The sequence below is a fragment of the Varroa jacobsoni genome, unplaced genomic scaffold (assembly GCF_002532875.2).
Source record: "Varroa jacobsoni isolate VJ856 unplaced genomic scaffold, vjacob_1.0 scaffold_1321, whole genome shotgun sequence".
Taxonomy (NCBI): domain Eukaryota; kingdom Metazoa; phylum Arthropoda; class Arachnida; order Mesostigmata; family Varroidae; genus Varroa; species Varroa jacobsoni.
This window is the reverse complement of record NW_019214223.1, coordinates 52,272-78,769: the sequence shown is the minus strand read 5'-3', so window position 1 is coordinate 78,769 and position 26,498 is coordinate 52,272. Positions and strand designations below refer to the sequence as shown.

Here is a 26,498-nt window from a genome sequence, read left to right as displayed (position 1 = left end):
GCCGTCTTCGTTCAGCTTCAGGGTGACCATCCTTTGATCGGCGATGGTATACGCCTAAAGTTGCGCGAAAATGGGAGAAAAAGGCGAGGGGACAGTGACAAGCGACATGCTCGGAGTAGGTAAGAAGATTAACATTCTCCTTTTTTGGGGTTCCTTTACCTTACACCAACGACGCCCAGCGCTGTGCGGCCACACTCACCCACGAATGCCGATTACCGATTCGTCGTTTGCCAATTGGCATCTAGTCTGTCTGTCCATTACGGCGATATCTATCAGGATGTGCAGGAAATGGGATTAGTAGTGTTTCTGGTGGAAGAGAAGATTCGATAGCCTCGTTTCGCGCCGGTGCTGTTGTAGCCATGCGTTACCGCGGATCATCCTGACTGATACGGCGCTCCAAGTAACAAGCGCGCAAGAATCCTGACATCACGTCAAGGATCGCAACAACAACAACAACAACTAACAATAACGCCATTATTGCTACCGCTGCTGGCAGAAAGAAAAGAATTCACGGTAGCATTTAGCGCGCAAATCGTAGTTAGTAGCAATGCAAGTCAATAGTCGTCGTTACTGGTAACAGCCGCCGGTTAAATAATCATCAACTGTAGAAAGTGAGTATTTAATAAGGCGCTGTGGAGCTGTACATGGGGGCTATCTTTCGCCAGCTGTCTGCCGCCTATGGACGATTTCTGTGATCGTTGCGCGACCAGATCGAATGCTGGATTGCGAAAATTGTATGTTTACCAGGTTGGTTAGGTACAATCTTTCATCGCTATTGGAATCAGCTTTTTTTTTTTAGCTCAATTCCATCCCATCAGTAAGGACACCTCGATTTTGCCGATGTAACAACATTCACAACAAATGTAGCTGTTACCGCATACGGCGATGTTGCAGAAGAGAAGTAGTTTCATTTTGCGCGTATCTATGCGACAGGTATCTGACAATGTTGTTGTTGGTTTTTCTGAAAATTGGTCTTAAGTTACTCGGTAAGTGACAGCGAAGGTAATTTCGACCGACACGATCGTTTGATCAGAGTCGGAACGATGCAAGGAGTAATTATTGCACAAGAACGGTAGTTCGTTCCTGTTTCTCTATCAAACACAAGTTAGCCCACCGGGGCGCTATGCTATCGTTTACCTTCCCCCACCAGAGGATTATGTCGATAGCACCACTATAGTGTGCCGGCGTATGTATGCTTTCGATTTGAGCATTTATATTGTTTTGTGCAGAAAGTGTATTATTCGCTGATATTGTTGTTGTCCGGGCCTGTTTTTGTTGATCATTGTTGCATCTTGAGAAACGACTGATTTATTGTTCCTTTCTGCTTCTGTGCCGGAAGTAACGGACAATTTGGTTGCGCGCATGTGGAAGAGATTCCCATAAGCAACTAAAAGTAACAAGAACGCCACGTTCTTTGCCCCCCAATCTGATGCAGGGCATGCTATCTTTATTGTTGTTGTCGTTGTTTGCTACTTCTTTTTCGTTGGTTTTTCTGCCGAGTGTTTTCGGGCCAAACGCGTGCCGTAATAGTTAACAATCGCGCACCGGGATTAGCTCTTACCTGAAGCTCCCAGCAACTCGAAAGCCACTACCGCCACGACTACGATCGCTACCATCCCTGCCCCCGATAACACCACTAATAAAGGCAGCAACAAGTACGCAGTAAGCAGAAGACATTCCAAGGAAAATTGTCAACATCTCATGGCCCGTTGCCCCATCTGGACTTCCACTTATTTACGATATTCATTGGACTGCTGCGCCGTTATTAAAGATGGAAATGAATAATAAAAGAAACAACATGCTCTTATATAAGTATATATATATATATAAGTGGCGTTCGTACGTGTGACTTCTCATATCAAATCTCAAGTATACATGAACCTTGATGCACGACGTTATTACCCACAGAGAGAGTTTTCCCTATAACAACGTTCTTTTATATGCGTCTATACTTTTTGGTAAACGTAATGAATGTAGGTGCATTATAGTTACTCCGCTCCCACAAGCAGCATGTGTATCATACTCAACGGGAAAAGAAAAACGGCCGTCTGGCGCTTATAGGTCCATCACTAGTTTGATGTTTCATTGTTGATGTTGTCCTCGACGTCGTTGGAACGAGCGTTGTATATATATATATATATATATTGCCACAGTGCCGCAAAAGTTGCGTGATCGTCTTTATACGTCAGCGCCTCGATACCGGCATATAGAACACATAAATGCATTGTTTACAGATAGTAGTGGCTGTGATAGTCGGCAGGTATACCAATATTGTATTGGTAAGGTACCCTGCACCAGGGATGGTCCTGCGTCAAAATCCACCAACACAACGAACAGAACGCGGCGAGTACTAACAGCCACATCATTATAATCACCAGCAGCAGCAATGGCGAAAGCCTAGCAAAGGGCTACTAAGTAACGAAGAATTTTCTTTTTACGACAGCCCTATTGTTGTTGCTTCAGCGAATGCTCGGCTGGTCGTTCTGTCTGTGCGTGTATCTGGTCGTCGACGGTGGTGATGATGATGCGTGGGGCCATGCTTGCGTTTGTTTGTTTTGGCTGTGAGCGCGTTTATTACTGCCGGTCGGTCAGCTGGAGGCTACACTCTGAGCCTCCTACTTCTGCCGCCGGGTTTTGTTCCCCGCCGCTGCCATCAACAGCTATTATTAGTATTATTATTGCTTCGGCCAGAACGTCTGACTGACCATAGATCTTTGCTGGGCTGCCCACTTTCGGCTGCCCAACTAGTGGTACGATATCTAATCAGCAGCAGCCCGTTGTGCCCGACTTGGCCTCGGTATGACTGTAACTCTTTTCTGTCCACCTGATTACAGCAATAGCAATGAAAATAGGAACAACGACAATAGTACCCCGTTTATCCTCTGATCGCTGGTCGGCGTTTGCCCGCTACTGCTGCCGTTACCGCAACCGCTCTATCATTTATGTACTTACGTATATTTAGATGTATACATATGTATATTGTATAGCAGTCGTACAAACGGTGGCCCGCCAGTCATCATAATCAATTGGGATTTTCGTCACCATATTCTTTGTCATCACCATCATCATCATCAGTACCTTGTCTTCATTAAGCGTATCATCATACCGGAGGTGGTCCATATTGCAGTCGCACCTCTCCGATATAAAAACAAACGTGCACATATGAAGATAATGCAAAGCCAAGTAATGTGTTCATCATGTCAAGCCTAAAAGTTCTCATTTTTTTTTTTTAAAATGCCACGCTGTTACAACGATGTCATCGCCGCAGTCGCCACTTCAGAACTTTATCCTTCTGCAGGCGCGAATGTGCTCCTTGAAAGGCTGTACATCAGCAATTGTACAAGAACCCGTATCAGTTTATAGAGGCTATTGTTGTGATCGGCCATTAAAATAAAAAGTGTAAAATAATCTTGCTGTGCGAAGTTACCATGTCAAGAAGCTGTGAAGTTAGGATGATTCAGTCATGAAAATTTGCCATTGCTTTAGCTATCCTAGACTTCATTCGTCCACGTGTGTTTCACTCACTTTGATAATCGCTAGTGCGTCTTTCGTCGGCTGTTATGGCAGCGCTTTGAGCCCCGCTGTTGCCGGCGGATTGACCGCAATTGATGCTTGTCGTGATGTGAATAGAAGATCAATCAATCAAATTGGGGCGTTGTCGGCTCCCGGTAACGTAACAACTTAGGCGGCAGAAAGAACGGTAATGACATCGCCGTGGCTAGCATCCGTAGAAAAAAATTATGGTCTGCATTTACCCGCTTGAACAATTTCCAACATTATGCTACACCCACCATCATTTGAGCTATTGCTATGACGAAGGCCCGCCGCCTTACTCGTTACACAGCCTTGCAATAGAATATAGTTGCGTTTGCCAATTTCCTTCCATCTATGTGTGTACATATTTTTAGACATATTTACTATAATGATAGGGGGAAAGAGAGGGGCTAACAACAACGAAAGACGAGGCTGAAGCGCCCCAAGGGAGGGGGCGATGGCGGCGGAAGATTTGGTTGTCGCGTAGCCTTAGTAGTAAAAAAAGCAGTGTCTGTGGTAACGTGGATAGTTTCGATGGTCGTCACAAAAGTAGGACTAATTGGAGACACCATTGAAGAAGGTCCATCGGTGTTCTGCGGCAGTGGTTCGCGCAGGGGGACCGTCCAGGTGTCAGATCGGAGTTCATCTTCTGTAATTTATTTTATTGTTACTACCGGGCTCCTGAAGCAGCATCTGCATCAACCATATTACAACTATCGTCAGATGGAAAAGCGTCATCCAACCAAAGACAAGGGGAGAAAACAACACGATTATTATCCCATCCTGCTGCTGCGGCGGCGGATGCTGTAGAGGCAATCGTTGCCCTCATCGATCAGGGGCACTTGTTACCTCTACGTCAGATGCTCGAGCGGCTCGACCGAGGACAATCCCCAGCCATAGTCAGCATCGTCAAAATACCGCCTAGACGTATTTCGAACTATCCAAAGAGTAACTATTCGCTGACGCTGTTACTTCTTCTTTTGCTACTGTTGGTTGTTTTCTCTTTGCCATTAATACTATATTCTATGACGATGCCGTTGCCGTACCTCTTTATCGATGTTGCTGCTAATGCTGAAGCTGATGATATGCCTGGAGTTGTGGCTGTTACAACTGCAGTAGCCGGGAGCCATTGTTAGTCATCGATATGAGAGCGTCATGAAAAAGGGATATTTGTTCTTACCACAAACGCCGCAGTAAACGACGACATCGGTGGCGGCGATAGTAGACTTCACATCGATTACAGCTCCAAGCTACATACATTTCTACAGACAGATGTATGCACATGCACAGACATGCACATAAGCTAAAGTATCAGCAGTGTTACTGGCATAAAAAGGAAAAGAAAAACTCGAAACTTCAGGCCGTTGTAGCAAGACTGCAATGGCAGCGATATGAAGGCTGCGGCGACGACGGCACAGAACACGATCACGAGGGTGACCGCAAACTTTACTGCATCAGCGTAACGAACAAGTTACAATTCAAGCTGCAAGCTACTTTCTACAGCATCAAACTGACCGGACAAATGGACGGCCCGCCCGGCGGCCGCCCAAGGAGCTTCGAAACAAACATTGAAGGAACGCATCTCCGTCCGGCGCTGTTGCCGCTGCCGAAGCGCAACAACGGCACAGACCAACCGAAGGCAAATTTCTTTACCACCATCATCAATAGCGTTTCTTTTAGGCTTCGGCTGTTATTATTACTATATGCTTGGTCACTACAGCAGCAGCCGTGGCCTCCCCTTTTTTTTTAGAATTAAAATTATGGGAATGAACAAAAATACATCGATTTACGCGTAGGTAGACAGACGGATGAATGGATGGCTGTCCTGGCAGAATTGCACAGATAAATTGCATTCTTATAGTGACACAGCGTTTGGTTTGTTAACACAGGCGGCAAGGGATTTTTCGTTATCGAGAAGTTTGAGCAGCTAACAGAGATATGCTACTCAGAACAGGGAGGGTACATAATTTGCGTTTTCTCCAGCCTCCGTCGGTCTTCCATTCTCCAGCATACCCTGCATGCGGTATCAAAAATAGTGCTAGAAGCGCCGGAAAGGGACTGTGAAGCCAAGATCGTCAAGCGGCGCCACAGAACAGCGATCATGCAGACCAATAACCCTGCCAGTAGATTTGTAAGCTAAGAAGTATGGTACTGGATACATATGCTGCGCAACAGATCGGATCCTTCTTCTCGTTTCATTCTCGTCAGCATTACCGGCACTGCCAATACCACCCCTTTTCGTTCAGGCTTCTTTTGTGAACAATTGAGAAGCTGGCAAAAAAAAACGCTTATCCACGAGCTACTTGTTGTTTCACCGTATTGCCGTTTGTACTAGTTGTCGCATTATTGTTGTTGTTGTTGCTGCTCGAATGAAATGCCCTCTTCACTCATTTCTCACAATAAAAAAACGCAGCGGCTGGCGCTACGGAGATGCAACCGAGTAACCGTCACCAGCATCAGGCAACATCACACAAACACACGATGCTGCCGCTCAGGTGATGCGGTGCATTGCACGATGCGCATCAACGATATAGAGAAGTGCACGAAGCGTGCGTACGCATCGAGCGAACGAGGGGACAAGCGATCAGACAGGGAGTCAGGCCAGGTTGTTTTGGTGATATTAAATTTGAAGTCACGACTGACGCGGCGCGGTCAATAGGATGGCCACGTACGGCTAACAGACGGCATCATTTTGATGTTGCTTTCGATAAAAATGTCCAGTGAGCACTACCAAACAGTAGAGGCAACAGGTGAAGCAGTAGAACTTACAGCAGGAATAGTAACAACTGGCGAATACCTGTACTGTCGTCAAAAACACGAAATCGTTCATATATATATTATATATACGTGTGATAGATAATTCCTAGCGGAGAGAAACGGCCGTCGTGGTCATCGTAGTTTTGTAGCGCATAAGGGTAGCGTTCTTGAATTGCGTTCATAGACACTGCCAAGGGCTGAGTTTCTAAAACGACGTACAGCTATGGCTGAATAAGTGTAGACGCTTTTATTCAGCCGACTGTTACTCATTTTTCAGTTCATAGAAGTCAATATAGAAAACCAGTAACCACCGGATGATGCTTTGTTTTGTCCCAAAAATAAATTACGTTATTTCAGACAAGGTTGGCCTTTCAAACAACAACCTTCTCGATCGATTTCGGCTTCGCCAAAATCAGAAACGCCAACCCTAGAGCGTATATATATTCAAGAAGAATGAATCTATGGCTAGGAATACTAAATTATATCTTATTATCATTTGATAATCTATCAATACACCCATGCGATCAACGATTGCTAGACCACCAGTAACATTTATCATCCGTCTTTTTCTGTACTATTACTTTTATTGCTACTTCATCGTTATCGTATTTGCATGCGGTATGCGTCCGCATATAAAACTGTGTATGATATCTATGCGCGCTTCTATTCATTAATTATCAATTATATTAGATTAATATAGCACAAGGATGACATTAGCAGGAGAGATTTGCGAACGCCCGTCCCCCGCACTGGAAGTCATGCAGGTTGATCGGCCGACCGTTTAGCCGTAGCTAGTATCATTTGAAAACTACATACATACATACGTATATAAGCTATACAGACGGTTAAACATGTATCGAGCTATCAGTCAACACCCGACTTCCCTTGCATTTTTTATGACTTTGTGCCATGCCGTTGGTGTTGTGTTATCTAGGAGCCGCAACTCGGGCTCTGTCACCTCTTCTCCGTATTCCATACCGACTTTGGCCTCTGCCGCAATGAAGTCCTGCTGCCCCAAACCAATAATAACGGCACGATTTGCCGTCGCCCCTCTCACCTCTTTCCTGCTCGGTCTATCTACTCACGCAGAAACCTTCCGTGTAGCCCTTCTCTGTTCGGCTACAGCATGACTACAATTTGCCTGTGCCTGCTCTTCTCCGGGTCGGACGAGCTGCCCGAACCACGGTCATCCATCGATAAGGACACGATCCTCTTCCTACAGACACTTTTGGGGGGGGGTTAGAAAGCTCAAAAAATGAGATAGACCTCCTTGCTTGTAACCGCCTAGCTGACGACTGCTCAGTTCAGATAATAATTACATTGAGGGGAAACCGACGTCTGACGCACCCTCACGGTAAACATCAGCGTCACCCCAACAAAAGCATCGTACCGCATCCTATGGCCTCTCTCTCTCTCTCTCTCTCTCTCACACACACACACACACACTCTCTCTTTACCTCATACCTTTCCTTTTTTCTTCAGCTTCCCTCAATCTCTTTCTCGCTTCTCGGATCTCCTTTTGTCTTCGTCGCCCACCGCCGCCGCATTAACGTTCTTGTCGTCTTCGTCATCATCATCATAGTTACCGTCGTTGTTGCCGTTACCATCATCATCGTCTACGTCGGCGTCGTCATCGCTGTCGTCGTTATTTCTTCCGCGACTCTGTGTGCCAATATGAGGAGACCCGATTCCTTCCTGCGACGTCGTCACGATGACTCCCTTCCTCTCACTGTATTCTTTACTCACACTTACAGACAACGCTGGCAGGTAATAGGTTGCTGATGCTATTTCCGTGCTGATAGCAGGTTAAGAAGGTTGTGATCAGGGCCGCTTTTGGCCTGGCTATAGCTATTGCTGTTGTTTCTATCAACGTAAGTTGGCTGGTTGCTCATCGGGCGCCGGTTGAGGGGGGCGCCGTATCCGATGTTTGTAGTAGAGGAGCGGTAGCCGTAGTAGATAGCGGTAGCATCAGGAACAACGGCAGCAGCGTTGGTTCCCACAGTTCGACAGAACGAGAGTACCCGGGCGAACGGACGGATGAACAAACGGTCGCAGCTCGGTCGGCAGCTCGATCGTTTGCTCACCCCTGACTACGACTAGTAATCGCATAGTATTAACCAGTACGGGCAGTCTGGCCCTTTGGCGGCCGTAGTGATCTTCGCCTTGGCCCCTAGTGCCACCCCTACTGCAGCCACTGGCATTCTAAGCCAGTCTGCAGCGGCTGCATGACTACCTTCGACACGATCACCAGCAACGTCGTCATCATTGGGGTAGATTATAAACGGCAGGCATCAAGAGTTGGCCATGCTCGAAGAAATCGAAAAGAAAGACTTAAAAGACAGCAATAGAGGGAAAAACCCAGCGAAAAGAAGCAGTGCGAGGACGCTCTTACGTCGCATCTTCGCGCGACTATGCGAAACTCAGCATGCCAACCTATAACTCTTCTCCCCTTTCCGTGCTTGACTCATAGGACAACAGCTAACCACATCGTCTGAACTACAGTAAATTTTGTTGTCTACCTGTGATCTCCACCGTAGCGTTCCTTGATCGCACTGATGCTTTAGTCGTCCATGAATGCTCCGCTGAGTTTCACGATCGTATCACGCACACTCGTTCATTCAGTGTCAATATACCGAAAAGATTAATTGTATATTATATAAGCTAGCTTCATTTTTCATAAGTTATTCCGTATTGTGTTTAATGTAAATATATGCACGTTGCAATAGCCAGGACAACAAAGCTGACGGCGATGGTCTCATCCGCTGGTATTTTTTTGCTTTGCGTTTATCATGTCGGCTTAGAGGTCGAAACTATTCGATACCCTCTCCCCCTTCGTCCCGTTTTTGCTCATCGTTGACCTTTCGATCCTAAGGTGTAAGGGCTGAAATAGCCAACAAAAATACGGCGCAATAGAGCACTGCTCGAATAAACGTGACGCTTACATTGCCTTAGGGTTTGAGCAAGATGACGCCTCCGCTATAATCTATGATTAACAATACCGTCGTCGCTGGCGGCATACCGTTTCAGTATGCAGGCCACATTTGGGACACAACTAACCCAAATTTCATGCATCGGCAGCAACAACAGTAAATTATCATCTCCCTACTGACCAACAATTGTAGTAGCCTATCTAGTAGACACCTAAAACTAAATATCGACTCGATCTTTATTTCTTTTTCTTTGCCGCCACCACCCCATACACCTATTCCGATGGTTCTCGTCCGTAAATAAGAGCGAAACACAAAGCATCCGCAATCTGCAAACAGGCGCACCGTCGCTGGGGCAGTCAGTCAGTCAGTCAGTGACGAAGAGGATCTGAAGGAAAAATTTTTGGCGAACGTGCCTGTAGTTGTAACGCCAGCCTTCAACTGGCAATGGAACTTCTAGCGAGCGATCAACGATTACCACGGCAGAGGCGCACGCACACCATCTGGAGCACATCCAAGACTTATTCGTGATGTCACTATTATATGTACGTATAAAAAATGCCAAAGAACGAGCGAATACGTTTATAATAATCAGCGTAATTATTATTCTAAAGCTTGGAATTACTTTTTAGCTGCACAACAACACTGTGTACCGGCCCATATGGCGCTGCTTCCCGCCAAACTCAACACTCACCAAAATCGAACGATTCATTGACGCTTAATTTTTATGAACATCGTGAACAGCTACGGCTACAATCTTTAGCGCATCATTTGTTCGAAGTCTTCATTGCTAACTAATCATTGGTTCATGGTCAGCCGCTTATTACTCGTTCTTCAATCATCTCTGCATTCGATGTTTCCGATGCGCTTCTACGAGTTTGGCACTTTATCTTCGTTCGTCGTCGTGCTTCTTCCCCCCCACCCCTCTCCCCTTCATGCACGTAGTATAATAACTGCAATAACTTCTTGACTGCGCTACGTTCCCCTTCGACGACTATTTACCACAACTGACGGGTCAGTCGGATCATTCATCAAATTAAATCACAAACAGCAGCCGCAGCAGCAGCAGCAGCAGCAGCAGCAACAATGACGTCATCGCTCTTTCTTGATTAGTAATTACATTGTTGTCGTCTGCTCTTGCCTTTTCCCCATCATCAACAGAGACGGCGTAATCGCCAGCGCTACATCGTCGCTTTGTCTGTTTGCATAAACGGTCGGTCGGCTAGCGTTTCGCGGCAGTCGTTCGCGGTGACGTTGATCGCACAGAACTTGAGACAGCCGAAATAGTGGTGGCAGTGGCAGTATCAACGTCAGCAGCGTTGACGTTCGAATGAGCAACGAGCAGCGAGTAGAATCCCGCGATGATCCCGCAAGAATGAGGTAACTGGCATCTTTTTTATCCAAGGTTTCCTTTTCTTTATTGTCATTGCCGCCCTTACCATTGCCGCGACAGCCACAATAACAACAACAACAACAATAGCGACACACCAACTGTTCCTGCTGCCCCTTTGTCGTGCTGTTATCGGCATCAACGTTGCTTCTTGACATTATTAAATATGGCCGCGGTAACCCAAAATCGAACAGATCTTTGAATCTTCGTCCATTATAAATGCGACAGCCGCCAGCGCCGCCGGTCGTGGCTGCAGTTCTGCCACACAGACATCTTTAAAAATCTTCTGCAGCAGCTCTGTTTGCGTGACAGGCAAATAATCAGACGCCTTTTCTTGCGTCAGTTTCGACTTTTCGGTATTTGTTCAATTGTATTTGAACGTCTGCACAAACAAACACAAAAAAATACCCAATAAATTGATATAATATCAGTCTTGAGCAAAGTATCGGAGTCTCGTCACTAAAATTCTCGTTAAACAATTATAGTAGACATCGCGGAATTAGCTGAGTGATGTTACGTTAAAGGTGACGATCCGACAGGCAAACCAATACCTGCACCAGACGTTGGCTCAACCGTTTTACTTCCATGCGACAGACATAGGCCGAAATCATTTCCGAATTACACTTCATACGAAATTAAACGTCTGCTTCTTCGAGCTTACACGATGGTTTCGTCAGATATTATTTTTTTTCTCTCTCCATAGTTTTGATCCTTTCCTGACTCCGTACCTAGGAGTTTATCAAGTAATTTCATGACGCCACAATGCACGCCGCCGTTCTCCGTCTAACGACGTGTTCCGGTGAGGTAACGGACCTGTGAGAAGCTTACGCTGACATTATCTTCCAGACAGCCATGATTGGCCGTAGCATTAGTGACTAGAACACCTTTGTCGACCAGAAGACTTCGCATCGCCTGCAGAAGGAAAAGCCACAACTCGTGAATGTCTCTTGGGAATGTAGCAGCCATCGTTTGTCAGAGCTTCGAAACAGGTACAGCTAAATATGTTGTTGAAATCATTACACCGTAATCTTCAGAAGCAACGGAGTCCAACAAAAGACAATGTCGTGAGTCACCGCCTGAGGATGTACCACGTTTCGCTTTAGCCGTTTTGGACACGCGCGAAATAAGGTATTTATGCATCTACTAATATCGTCTGTGACTGGCTAAAGGGTTTTGTAAAGCATGTAAATACTAGCACTCATTCTGTGCGTATGGTCAAGGCTTGCCAACATTCGGTATCGAACTGACAATTTTTGCGTGTTGGTCTGCTCCTGCAAAAAGCGATCTGTATGGCTGCATTGTATCCAGCCCTAGTTCAGCCATCTTTAATCTTATTAAGCTTATTTCCCTATCTAGTTACCTTCGCCGCGCTGTTCACTTGCTGTCATTACACAGAGCTCTGCGCCGTTCAATTACGATTGTTATAGTTCGTTTTTGATACGATATTGTTGATTTTAATATATGTTGCTACTTACCTCGACTCCGCATGACAGCGTCAGAGAGATCACCACCGTGCAAGGCGTCTGTCACCTGACACAACACAAAAACATGAACATTTTTTAGGGATTGCGATATTTCCCAAAAAAACAATCACACATACAGGTCAATCGGTACTAATTAAGCATAGCAGACGACATTATATTTGAAAACAAGTATCATATTAAGCTACCTGATAACATATAATCATTTGTCCTACTTTGCTACTTTGAAAAGCTACTTTGAAACTTCACGTTACCGCGTATGCAGTATCTTCCTTCGTAAAATATGACGAGTTAATCTGAACTGCGCAATTTCGTCACACACACCGCAATGCATGCGATAATTCCGGTACGTACATACATAGTCGCATATACATCCGTAATGGTCGACTCCGACTCGCTCTCTCCCCTATACTCACCGATCTATCGTTTATCGCTCTACTGTGCGTTCGCTCACATATCATCTCCTTTCGCCTGCACGATTATCGCTAGTGCCACGACGGGCCGTAGTCGGGGCACCCAGGTGGGACTGTGGCGGAGAAGGAAAATTAGCGAACACCCCTAGCAAGCACGGCCCAGCCCTGACCTTTACTAACCCAACAGAGTACATATAACCGCACACACGCGGCTACAAAGGACAGGGCGCCCATCATGTGTTAATAGAACGCTTACACTATCAACAACAACAACACATGTGAGAGCCATGTGGGCTGGCAACAAGCGCAACACCAACGACAGCAGCATCATCAGCAGGCATGCTGTGTGACATCGTTGAAAGATGAGATTGATAAACGTTCTTTTAGGAGCCTCTAGAAGGCCTGTGTAGGCGTCGCACGCTCGGGCGGCCCCTTTAAAATGCGTTTGCCAGTCGAAACGCTGTCAAGTGGCATCCGAACCTACAACAGACAGGTAGCGCAGAAAAGTAGCGTAGTTGTACTGCTTGTCTCATAATCTCATACACCATCTTGGTATATGCACATATATTATAGAATAGCAGTGAGCGTTAACATCACCAGCACAGAAGAACAACAACAGACAGTTCGAAGCTGCTACGGCAAGGGCACTAGCCGAAAACGCCATGTATATGATACATTGTGTTTATACAGTCAAACAGGAACCGTTCGTCTGCCTGTGCTCGTTGCCACATCGAAGAGGTACTACTTTCAGTTACTGTTGCCAAAGTTGGCCGAAGCAGCCGTCATCATTATTGCTATTATTGTTAACAATTAGCGCAACGGGGCTGATGCGAAAACAAAAGAAAGGATTTGGCAACAGAAACCCACACAGACAGACAAAACCGTGCATAGCATAGACGACTGCCTGGGCGTCGAATTGAGCCGGGCGAAATCTCCTCTGTCTGAGAGCCTCCGCTTCGTGCGTGTACGAACCGAATGCCATAAGGGAGTACAGCCAATGGAGAACCTAATGTGACAAGAGCCTGTGAGGGTTCAACGCGGGGGCGGAGGGGCCGGGTCGGAGGAAATAAGTGGCAAGGAGGCGAATGAGTAAAGCGAAGCACGCGTTTGGAAAGAATTAGCTAAAAATACCTATGATAGGAAAAACAATAAGCAACTAACGACTAGTCAGTCCCCTGTCACCACAGAAGACACAGCGGCGGGCGTCACCTTTTCGACAGGCGGGTTTCCCTGCTAGGAGAAGCTGCTGTTTCCGTTATCTGCGTTGAGAGAAAAAAAATGTAAAAGCAACAAAACGGTGATATTTTTCAACGCTTGCAATGTGATGGCAAAAGACGAAGGCCGGTCGGGTGAAAGAACTGATAGCTATGTGTTCATAGGTAGATGTGGTCATATTATGCAAATGGCAAAGGATTCCTAAGAAAGCTTTTTTATTTCCCATTTCTCAGGTGTCCTCTCATTCAGTTACCGCTACTACTTCTTCTTCTATCGCCAATGTAACCGTTCGCGTTGTCTTCATATAGTCATATGCATATGCCTAACTATGTATTCAGCTCGCCAGTGACGGACCACTCTGTTTGGTTATTTTTTATTCCAGCCGACGCTCCGTTCATGGTTTTTCTAGAAAAGTTGAATCAACCGAGAAGAGACCTCTATATTTTAGTAAAATGCACTTTTTATCTTGCTTAAAAAGCTGGCTACACGACAAGGTTTAAGCCGCAAGTACTTATCAGTAAAACTCGCCCAAGTGTAGCTCAATCTTATCATCAATATTAACCCTAATGATAACTATTTGAAAACAGTGATGATGTGTACAATAGTCAGCTTTCGACGGGTAAGATTGTTGTCCGTCGAAACAAAAAATGAATTATATTAAGAATGATAATAAAATTATTAATGAATATCCGCATCAAAAGCTTTTTGCAGGTCGATCGCCGACCTTTATATATATATATATATATTGCTGTGTGGAGTCACAGCGATGGACGGATCGCAATTGATAGGTTTCAATTGATAGTATGGAACATGAAGAGATGGGAAATATCAAATGCTAAGCATTGAGCTCCCGAAAATTCATCTGCTGTCCTTGAGTCCCGGATGATTTTGTTGCTTTTTGCTTATTGTGTTGTTATTGTCGTCGTTCTCAATACTGCTGTTGCAGTAGCTATTGTCGTAGGTAGTCTAATGTAGGAACGAAGGTGATTCGAGGGGCCCTGACCCCCGAAAAACTCGACCGGGATAGACAATCGCGCTCGTTCTAGCGATCGTACTGTCAGCCCAGATCCGCTAGAGACAAACCAGAAGCAACTAATAGCGAGTAACAAAAGAAAAAGCCACGAACCGCACTCTGCCGATGACCAGAACAGAACGACTAGGTAACGTTGAGGTTCGACGGACAGCGCGAGAATAGTTGCAGTAGACCATAGCAATGGCCATAACAAAACGAAACGAAGCGAGCGGCTAAAGAAACAGAAAGACAAAGAGCAAAAAGCCGATGAAACAGACGAAGGAAAAGTACAGAAGCATTCGATCGAGTGGTCGGCGTTTGCTGACGCTGCCGCGGCCGCCTATTAACAGTAACGAAATCGCCAGATACTAGAGCTAATGTCTCAGCCAGTCGAATTCGACTCAATCAATAGAGCTGACGATGATCGAGTATATACACTCACCGAGTTAGTCAGACGTTTGCATCTAATCCGATCAAATCTACATCGGGATATGTAACGAGGCAAGCGTCACGTTAAACAACGTTTAGCGGAGCTGCTGCGGCCGCCTGAAAAGCCCGATCTAATTTGACGCTTTGTTTCTTCAACGAATAAATGCCTTCGCCGTTGCTGTGCATTGGCTACAACGAATTTTATTGTTGTTGCCTTCGCCAACTTCCTCCGTGTCGAACTGAACGAAACTACTACTCGATTAAGAGCGACCCAGACAGAATAATGCGTCCGTCGAGGGCGGGTGGTTGAAGCGCCATTGTTTTTTTGTAGCTGTCGTTGCTCCTGTGCGTTCCCATTCTTCTTGTATCAAGATTACAACCACTCGCGGAGTTCACGACGTAAAAACTTTAAAAAAATATGACAACTGAACGTCACCCGCTAGTAAATCTCCCAACCGCTTGACAAAATGGATCTGATTACGGAGAATGTTCAATGTCCTCAGACTCGGTCTTTTGATATGATGGGCAACCTTCAAGCTGCGTAGAAAAGTTCGAAGCAAACCGCGTTGTCTTGCCCGTTCGACAGAGCAGATATGATAAGTCCTGCAAGACGGCGTAATATAACATGCTGTAACGAACAAGTTTAATAAAACTTGCTTTCTATTTTTCTGGTTCCATTTCGATTTCTCTGTGTTTTATATTCACACTTTTCGCTTTACCAGTTACCAAAGTAGTTACCACAAAACGGTGGCTGGGCTGGTTTTTGTAGAATGTCTTATTTTTGGACGAAAGCGACGCGCACAACCAGAAGTCGACAGTGAAAATGTTTCCCTTCCGATTTGGCCTGGCAGCTTTTGGAAGGCGTCTCTATAGACTGACTTCCACACGCGCGATGCTGCCGCAGGTAAGTGGAATAATAGCCTGGACGGCTCACCCCAGAATAGGAAGACCTGCACGGAGCACGAAAGCCATGTGTGGAAGAGAACGGATTGAGGGTTGAGTTTAGGATGGCGCGTTGAATAGAGGAAGGAGCTGACTCGCAGGAAACGAAGCTCCACTCGCCGAAGTGCTGCTCCGGCTGCTGCTAGAGTCGTCAGCAAAGCACACCACAACCCCACACACAAGCTCGAAGCAAGACAGTAAATTCTGAGTCCTGTGGGTACTGTTAGTCCCGCAAGTCAGCCTTCAGGAGGCAAAAAAGGACTACCGCTTGCAGTGGCTTTGCAGCAATGGCAAAGCCACTGCCGGGTGGCAAAGATAGGATCAGTCCAGCAAAACACGAAGAGACCGAAAGGGCCAGAGAGAGAGATGTAGTAGATGATAGCGAGGGGAGTGCGGAGAAAGAAAGTTAAATCTTCAAATTCGCTTGGCAAACATGCCTCAAGCGAAGACAGGAAAAGGAAAGAAAAAGGACGGCAACCAGGACGAGAAGGACGAGCTACCACTTCTAACTCTCTGCTTAGCTGCTACTCGTTGGATGGCTATCTGAACACTCGCTTTGCTATGGCTCGGAACAAGACGACGACCTAACGGATGGACGGAGCGACCAGCAGGAGCTAGCAAGAACTCCACGCTGCCACTGTTAATGCTGTTGCTGCAGAAACAGCTCGCCTCTGAAGAGACAGCGAAGGCGAACGAACGTAGCCGGAGATAGACTACGTATGATATAACACCAAAGTTAGCAGCAGTAGCATTGCTAGAAGACGAAAAAAAGAAATTCAACAGGAAAGAAGACGAGCAGGCAGTGCGGTGCAGCGTCAATGAGAAAAGGAGGGAGAATTGGCGGAAACGGAAAATAAAATGAATTTTTCTGTCCGAGAGAGAGAGAGAGAGAGGGCGAGGGGCGGGGGGGGGGGGGGTAGATAGATGGACAGACAGAGAAACGACTAAGAAGATAACACTTCGGGAAGCTGAAAGCTGAGAAGAAGCGCACCGCTGCCGTTTCCGAAATTCCCTAGTACCGCCAAACCGCCTAACGCAAGCTTTTACGAAAGTCCCCATGTCCCCAAAAGTCCACAAGCCATCGGACAAAAACCCTGTTGGCTTTTTCAATTAGCTCTCGCGCGACGCGTCACTGGCGATTCAGTGGGCGCAAGCGGTTGGAGACAGCAGTCGAGACGATTCAACAGAAGAAAAACACCGGCGCAGAACCGAAAATATTCTAATGAAAGGCCGGTTAACGATAAAAATGGGAAAAGCCACTATCAGAGAAAAGTTGTGTTTCGGAGTGTGAACAAGGAGCACTGCGACTCGGGAAAAACCCGTGACGACGACGGTGATGGGGACAAAATATTCTTCAAAGACGCTTTCAAAAATGTTAATTTCAACATCTCTATGCTCATTTTGACATCAGTATGTATAGATTCGTTGCACAATGGATTTACGCGTAATCCGTACATCGAGAAAATGTGCTTCATTCGATCAATCAAACCAAGTTGACTTATTTTTATTATAAAGTTCTTTTTTCAAGTTAAAAAGCAAATTACATCGATGATAACATTAAAAGGGCTTGACTACGCTTTGCCCAAAGTTTATCTGACCCATGCTCGTAACTTTCATATATCACGTCCACATTTAAGCGTGTATGTGCCGGGATGAGGACGGTCGGGTGAAACCCAGCGTCCAGTCGAGGCAAACCAACACGATCTAGAGGGAGGAAGTAAAGAGGGAGGCAAATGGGGAAACGCTCTCGAAGAATGGAGACGACGACGACGATGTCGTCGACGAAAGTAAGAGGATACAGCGACATTGAAAATAAACGACGATAAAGGAACCCCACCCCGGAAACACACATTCTTGAGATGAATTGCGTGAAAGGGAACAACAAAATAGTGGTGGTCGACTGAAGTGTCGTAATACATCCTGATGGAGATGAGAGATGATGCACAGAGAAGTGAAACAAGTATCCTAGGGGTGTCACTTAACTACCATCGTCACAGTCAGTTTCCTGCGGCATCTTCACCCATTTTTTTATGAACTATTTTCACGGACCTTTTTCGATTTTCGAAACATATCAATAACATAAGCATTACAGAACAAGCTTATGTGAAGCAACGCAACTTGCCGAATGGAGTGGACCATTTCGTTTGGGCAAGTGGAATTTGAGTCTGTCTCTATATGTATAGCTATATCCAGAACCTTACGCAATGCAACGGTTTACTTTTCTACATTGTTTTTAAAAGAGCCAAATGTAATTATGTTAAAGTCTATATAGCAACGTAGAAAAATGTCCGAATTACTTAAATAGCCGCTTCGACTGGCTAATCAATGAAGATACGTGGTTTTCCCAGGACTTTCTTTAGAAAAATGAGACAAGTTCAAATGAATCGACAATTTACGACCCGTAATATCACGGTGGCACTGGGGATGTCCGGGCAACATTGGAAAATATATTTGATGGTAATACTAAAGATCGCCGTCATGGAAAAGAATGCGGTTCCGAACCGCTGAACGAAGACTTGAGATAAATACGCGTAATTTCGGTTGAGCGTATACAAGTAGATATAGTTAGAACAATATATATTCAATACAAATGATTTTTCCAGGGCAACATAGATCAAGCGTAATCTATGACAGAAGGATGACGTAGTGTCGATCTACACCAGCTTTCACCATCACATTAGCCCAAGCTCCCGTATAGCGAGACCAGCAAAGGGCACGAATCTATTTCGTTGACTTCTTCCAATCAGTTCCCCCTCCCTTGCAACCTTTTTGTTTCAAGCGGAGGTTCCAGTTCCATTGATCGGGCTCGTTCGCTGCTCGATTGACCTGGGCTCGATTGCCTAGACAGACACATGAACGTATCCTAGCCCGAATACGAATCACGACTTTGATCATCGAGCCGGCAGCCGGCGTGCTACTCCGAGCTGATCGAAGTGCAAGACTTCCAGTTGTCGGCAGCCGTCAAAATAGCGCCGCTCAACGCGAAAAGCGCCGACACGACGAGAACAGACTGACCACAATCGGTTGTTAGCCGTCTCTTTGGACGCTCAGACCAAAGGCACACGAATACACCGAACGCATGCATATGATAATGCCGTGAGTCGACGTTGGAGCCGTCATCGCTGCTGCCACCGCCACCGTCGTTACCATCGAAAGGATCAAATACTCCCGCCGCAGTTGCTGACGTTGCTAAGAGTGAATTTTGTCACGAAGGTCCTCGGCGCTTTAGCTCCTAATCATCCTGTTCTCCATTAGTTCCATTCTTTGTTCGGTGACGATTATGGCTATGATGACGCTCTTGTAGGTGCTGATGATGAACGTGATTAACGTGTCCTGACCGTCCACAACGCGATTGGTAAATGAGTAGGCGAGCGACCGGTCAAACTAACGTCACATGTTACTATCCTTTTTTTCGTGCTTCCTTTCTCCTCCTCTGTTACGGTACCCGTTAACGTTATCGATAAAAATATCACCTATACATAGATATACTGATTTATGAAACAAATAACAGATGCCGTGATTCGTTCTGTCGGTTACGTGAAGCAGCAATTAATTATTAAATTTCGAAAAGCTTTCCAATAATATGGGGTAATTCATCGGATCGTTCAAGCAAGCAGATAGGAAAAGCCCCAACACATCAAGCGGGCTTCCACTATAAATATGTCAAATTCTTTGTTGCAGCTCGAGCCACAGTCGCGTGCTGACAGAAATATCAGAAACATTTTGCTTTCCTAGGACCCTAATCTTATCCGAATCCCTATTGTTGAGGTCAAATTAAAGTCAATACGTCAATCTCGATCTTGGCCCTTTTACTAATACGAAGACAACGTCAAGCGCCCATACCCAATACCCGCCCACATACAGCCACGCCACGACTAGACTTCTGAAAATAGCTTCAAACATGGTCGGTCTCCAACGGTAAAAATAAACTTGCGTAGTAATATTGTAATGATCTGAGTATATCCACAGATAGCGCGCTCTTTTCAATGGAATCTGTCAAAGCAGCCCTGTGTGGTGTGGAGAAAACTTACAAACCGGTATGTTCCCCGGCAAACGTACCATTGTAGTTCTCTTATTTACCGTGTTGCAGACGCCTGTCAAACGCATCACGATTGTAGCTTTGAAGCAAACTGGAAACCGAACAAACTGCCCATGGCTCAACTTTCTTTTCGCTAAAGTTAAATAAAAATGAACATTGCCAAAAAGAACTCCCTCTATATAGACATGTATATTCAAGCACACTTTGTCGTCCGTGTATTGCGTTTCAACCAGGTTCGCGCGCAGTTTCACTTGAAAGTGTCTAATTCGTATGTACACCGCTTTCAGTCGCCAGCTAAAGGCACATAACACATATCCTGAACAGGCCAGACCAGTGATCTCCATGGGGGCCATGGAACTCTACCGCAGACGCGAGGGTCGCCGCCGGTCCAATAAGTGAGCCAGACAGGCACGAAAGCAGGCGGTTCTCGAAGTGTGCTGCTCCCCGGATCATTACCCTCAAAGCTATTGCTCGTACTGCCTACGCTACCGGGGTAGCCAGAAAGCGCACCCTTCTTCATGCGGGCGGGTAGGGGGGTGCAGACCAACCGACGTTTGGGCCGAGCTCTAAGATCTGTTGTTGCTACGGCACAGTTCGCTAGCGCTACCATCACCGAGTGTCTGTGTATATCTGTGTACAATCGCGCGGATGAAACACCGAGTCAGCAATCTGCCGCCTCTGTGTGATGAAACTTGAAACGACCGGCTTTCCCCTTTGACGAGCTCGTATATCGCACCCAAAAGGAGTCACATGTACACAGAAAAAAATATTAAATCGGGGGCAGGGGAGAGGTACCAAAATCGCGTTAGATAACGCAACACGATCGCATACAGCTATAGATGTTCATCAATATGAACATTCGAGTAAACACGATCGCCCCTCTTCATCGGCTTACTGATTTTCTCAATTTTTTTTTTTTGATTAGCTAAAGCTTTATGGTGTAGCTATTAGCGAGGACTGATTGGCTCGTCTCGTATTGTAACAGTAGGTATATGCGCAAGATGAACGTAGCAGCGGCCCGTAGCGCGCAAAAATACAACAAAGAAACTAAACAGAGCAAAAGGTAAATAAATCGTATCTATATAATTTTGCTTGCTCGCTAAGTTAGCAATATTATCCACTCATCTACCGTCGGCCATTCGTCGTCCGTCGATATTGTTCCGTATCCTCAACGCGTCAATAGTCTAAGCACCGTCGTTACAACTCACCAGCACAGTCGCGACCGTGGCGCAGTTCCATACAACGTTTGCCGACCAAACGCACGAAGTCATACACTGATTACCACTCTAACTGATATCCGTTAAATCTGCTCAACAGCAGCGGCAGTACTCTGCATCGATGTTTTAGGTTGCATACAGATAGTGTAATAGGTATCCGTTGGCGGTCACAGTCACTGCGTTTCTAGAAATATATTCGCGTTGATTTGATATAGATCCGCGGGCTGTTTTTCCTCGCGGAGTGATGATGTAGCTTACGCGGTCATACCAGTATAGATAGATACGTCAATATAAAGTATCCTTGTTAATGCGATGGCGTGAAATAGCACTTGACGACACGACGTAACGTGACCTCACTCCACAAACTCCAACTCCGTTCTGACACACTATCTGCCAGTGTCCGCAGAGTAGTCGTGCTGGGAAAGGGAAGCCAGCCAACCCTCGCCGAATCGTCGCTTCCCTCGCCGCCAAACGAAAAGGAAGGATGTCTACATTTTGGGTCTGTTGCTAACAGCAAACATAGTAACAGACAGGAGCCTGAAGCGAAGCGCCCTGTCGAATTCGTGCCGGACCAACCGATACGTTGTCGGTTCCCTGCTTCGTGTCTTCTTCTTTCCTCCCTGTTCTCGTGCTGCGGTTTTTTCGGCGGGAAGAACGCTGCTTTACGAGCGGAGCTCACATTCGGCCAGCTCGTTGCAGTTGCGTCCTTTCTCTGATCGAAGGTGTAGATGCGTACGCTAAAAAAGAGCACCCCCAAAGAGCAATGGGTCTCCGATGGGGCCAGCGCGCAGCGAAAGAAGCGATCTCGAGAAAAAAAAAGTTGCAAATTGTATAGACGACAAATCAAGGAGCAAACGAACATCGGGGCCCAATAAAGGATGGCTATACGAATGGACCAATGTGCTAAAAATAGAAGAAAGCCTGTTTATTTACTGCACGTGTATAAAGAATATGGTTATGGCAAGCGATACCTGATCAAGATTTCATGGATATTAAAACACGCTAGTTACGATTATGAATACTTACTGCGAAGCCAAATAATGCGACCTTCTGCTGCAAGTGCTCAACTGAAAAGCTTCCATCCCAAAGTATTTGATCATTGGCTAGTAAACATTCGTTTGTACTATATACCACAGTAAAAAAATCGGACCGAGCAGTTATTATTTAAACTCTATGTGGGAGAAGTGCATATGGTGCAATAGCACGATAGTCTACCGCGAAATTACTTCGACGGTGAGCCTACCGTTGCTGGCCATAACATCTCGATAAGGCAAAACCTACTTCAGCTAGTGCAAGTCATCCCGAGGACCATACTATCTACCTATATAGAATATAGGTATATTCTGCCATGATAGCAATAATATGGTATCACTTCGCGTAATTAGTATAAAAATCATCGTTGCTTTTCAGGTAGGCGCGCTATAAGGCGATGTACATACACACAAACTGTATTGCATATAAAAATGGAAGGCAGTTATACACAGGTACGTGAGTTAACATCCTGTGCGGGCTTCTACGAATATTTTCCATCAGTCCTATTTTACGACTCCGGGTGGACTCACTGGCCTTTTTGAGAATAGTCGGAGAAAAGCTGGCTAACCGGACCGGTTAGACTAACCAAGCAAACTGGGGAGATTTTATTCTTTGCTGGACTCGAGCGAGAGAACCCCCAGAAGGGGTCTGGACACGCTTAGAAGAAATCCGGGTCTTGGCACCCGTCAGAGTGATCGGCTCGTTTATTTCCAGCCAAATGGAAGGAACCTTTAGTTAGAGTAGGAGGAAATCCGCTTAACTTGAACCGGCGTAGTTACATGTACAAGCACCATAGACGATAAACTACACCTTACGATAAGTTCGCTTCGTAACGAATCACTGCAATAGCGTACTAAACCTTTTACATTATCGCCACTACTTTGTAGGAAGTATCATGTTTGGGTCAATTGAGGCGGCTGCAATTTTTCGAGAAGTTCATATTTTCAACGTTATTATATTGTCTTCAAACTTTATGCCACCCGGGCATCTACGGTAATTCAACTAGGAACTATAACTCTTTCAAGAGTCTGTTATTTTTACGGGGCACGATTGGAGCAGCAATACAACAAGCGATGGTAGCTTTACGGTTATACAATCGCGTCTGACTTGGCCTCGTGCAATCTACATCATACAAATTTTATAACGTTCCCTTCTTAGAGTGTCGAGGTTTTCTGACGTTCTTCAGGTTTATAGCCTAAAGACAATGATCAAAAACAATTGTAATTTCAATTATTCAAATATTTTTTGCCATCTGCCGGGCTTCATCACCTGGGTCTAAGCAGCTGACCCTCAAATGTTTGCGTATCTGGCAAAATAACAAGTGGACAGAATGTTGCTCCGCCCTATCCTCTCTAAATGCAAGCTTATTACCGAAAAACGACGTTACGGTTATCTCCAACCGCAGCATGCCGTGCGTTTTGAGAATGTCGGAAAAATCCAGGTAAAATAAATAGATTCAATTAAAAAATAAATGCCCATCTGTTGTACTAGCCAAACTTGAACTTTATAGGCTCTCGCCAGCCGCAACGCATCAGTAAATGGCCGGTTGTTCCCAGGTGCCTAGGCTCAAATAAGACGATGCTCGTGAACCTCGAACTAGCTACTAGGCACATTGCATAGATTTGAAGGTAATACAATGCTTAAGGAACATACAAGCACGACCTTAACACTTTAGGTACTTGAAAACTTTACAATCTCCTATTCGTAATGATCAGATAACTAACTAGTATTATTATACTCATGAGTGTACCTATTTTAGGCATTATTAACAAGGTGATAGATAGGCGCGCAGTGCGACTCGATACGTGAAGCTCAATTAGGAAGCATTCGTTCCGTTTCATTATATTGGCCAGGTCCTGTTAGGCTCCGTTTGATGTAAAACAGCGGCCACGCTGAACAAGGATACTGCTGACATTGGAAATAGGCACGGATGTTGTTGGTACAAGATAGCAAAAGACCAATACCATTTATGCTATCGTCTTTGAGAGTGTAGCCATAGCTCTGCAAGGTTTGCTGAAAATGATTTAAAAACTGATTTAAAGAAATCGTCGAAATTCGTTAATACGTGGCACTCATGTCGGATCGATAATCCTCGAGTGGTAACTTACTACGCCAGAAGCAGGTCTAGATCGCTCCATATACCTTTCCGAAAAATAACCCTCGGCAATATTTAATAAAGCAACGATTTGCTTTGCCTGATAGAGATCGATAAGAGTTGGAAATAGTGGTGACACTGCGGTGCCCTGGTCAATACTCTCATGGTACCTCTAGATAGATTCTGTCCTTATATCTTCGCTGGTATCCGATGTTAACAGCATAATTTCTATACTTAGCTATACGCAATGACACTATTTATTATGTCTATCGTTATTCTGCTAATTATGTTACTGTTAGACGTCTCTACCGGACGTCTCCTTACGGCAAGTAACTGTGATGCCTGTGTCTAGATGGCATGACACGGCAATGCCATTTAGTTCTTAGTCACCTGCCAGTAGCTTTATTTATTCGTATCAATTATTTATCAAACTTAGGAACTCACTTCTAACGGGTGGTGGACGGGTCTGGGGGGGGGGGGGGTAGAAGGCTTCCACGAGGGACTTTAGGTTCAGCAGCGAATAGTAAAACTCCAAACTGAAAAATTTACCCACAGCAAGCCGAGACGCAGCCTCGCCTACCATTACGACAAAGCATACATAGCTAGATTGGATTACATCTTGTTGTTGTCGTCGTTAACGATGATTGTGAGACTGAAACTGCCCATGTCTGTGTAGGGTATATATAGTCTGTCCGCGACGTCACTGCTGATTTCGTCGCTTCCAAGTAACAGTTAAACTGAATGAACTGTGGCCTAAGTTTGCAATTTCCACACTGTGGACGCTGCAAGTTTCTTATTTTCAAGTTACAACTAGAAAAAATTTGCAAAACAGTCTCAGAATTCTTCACTGTTTGATTAAATTGTCTAGACGACTGGTAGCTTTTACTGCCTAGCCCACGTCCATACATGTATTTGTATAGAATGATAAGCTTTCATATCATGATGATGTTTTATATCAGCGAAACAGAGACTTTTGTTTACCTACAGCTGTACGCATATATGCCGTGAAAATACTCCAGTTAGTCGCCATCTTCAAAGACTTAGAGCCAAGTATACATTCGCTATCGTGGACGGTTGGCGTCGCAGTCGTATGCGCTCTATAATCGTCGCACGATGGCCCATTGCGGTCGCACGCGTCCACATGGATGTAAGCAACAACGGCACTGGTACTTCATTTACACAAACTACAAGCGAAACGAGCGGAAGGAGAAACGGAAATAAGAGCTGCCATTTTCATTGGCTTAACGTAATCCTTAGGCTTCCAATAGAGACGTCGATCGTGTTCAGTAATCGCCCTTCTGTTGTCGCCCGCTAGCGTACTTCCTTCTATCTATAGACCGCTCTATTTGGTGACGATGTCGTAGACGACATCTCTGTAGTTTCGAAACATAAGTACTATACGTACGTTCGATAGCTACGTGGCTGGATGACTCCGGGCAAGAAAGGACGCGATTTCTTCTTTATCCGTACGAAGGTGAAAGAGCGGTCTGCACGAAGGAACAACATCGATGGACATCCTGCCGCCGGGCAACGAAGGGCCAGTAGCTGAACCCGTTTCGCTTTCTCTTTTCTCTGTCCTCTCCGAGCACGGAATCTGTGTTGTTCTTTTTCTTCAATGATTGTCCTATCCTTCGCGTAGCTAAACATAGGAAAAGCCTTGCTCCTATCTTGTATTCTACTGTCTTAGCTACGTTGAGAAAAAGCACAGGTTTTCTTGACTGGGCCAACATCTTGTGCAAGCTTAGGTCTCTAGTTTGGTGTTGCTCGAGTCACGTCTGTGAGCTTTGTCTCTAGGGTACACGTTGTCCGCCACAGTCCTTGAGCATCGTCCGACAGCCTGACGCTGATACTGCGTGACGCGCATAACCCCTCTGGCTCCGTCACGCTCATGTAAGTTTTCCAGCTCGTCCTTTCATAGCCGCTCTTCGGCCAGTGTTAGACTATCGAAGCAGAGCGGCGTCATACGAAGTTGTCTCTTATTTTGTGAATGAAAACCACTGTACTATATACTATGG

General features: G+C 45.5%; 1 protein-coding gene and 1 long non-coding RNA gene across 4 annotated transcripts in view; one reads left to right on the top strand and one right to left on the bottom strand.

The window, feature by feature from the left end:
* LOC111268800 (uncharacterized) overlaps nt 1–14,403 on the top strand; it is a 49,818-nt gene extending 35,415 nt beyond the window's left edge. Inside the window, exons 3-5 of one of the 2 annotated variants that reach the window (XR_015314384.1) lie at nt 9,524–9,763; nt 10,380–10,598; nt 13,951–14,403. This is a non-coding gene — a long non-coding RNA (uncharacterized LOC111268800). Of the gene's footprint in view, nt 1–9,523; nt 9,764–10,379; nt 11,737–13,950 lie in introns of both variants that reach the window. The other variant, XR_002685410.2, reaches the window with a different exon arrangement.
* LOC111268797 (uncharacterized) overlaps nt 1–21,740 on the bottom strand; it is a 23,999-nt gene extending 2,259 nt beyond the window's left edge. Inside the window, exons 1-2 of one of the 2 annotated variants that reach the window (XM_086971823.1) lie at nt 21,348–21,740; nt 12,084–12,138 (exon numbers count right to left, since the gene is read on the bottom strand). In XM_086971823.1, coding sequence (XP_086827949.1) covers nt 12,084–12,138; nt 21,348–21,410 — 118 coding nt within the window. In that variant the 5' untranslated portion in view covers nt 21,411–21,740. Of the gene's footprint in view, nt 1–10,624; nt 12,139–21,268 lie in introns of those variants that run through there. The other variant, XR_015314383.1, reaches the window with a different exon arrangement.
* Between the last annotated feature and the right edge of the window lie 4,758 nt (nt 21,741–26,498).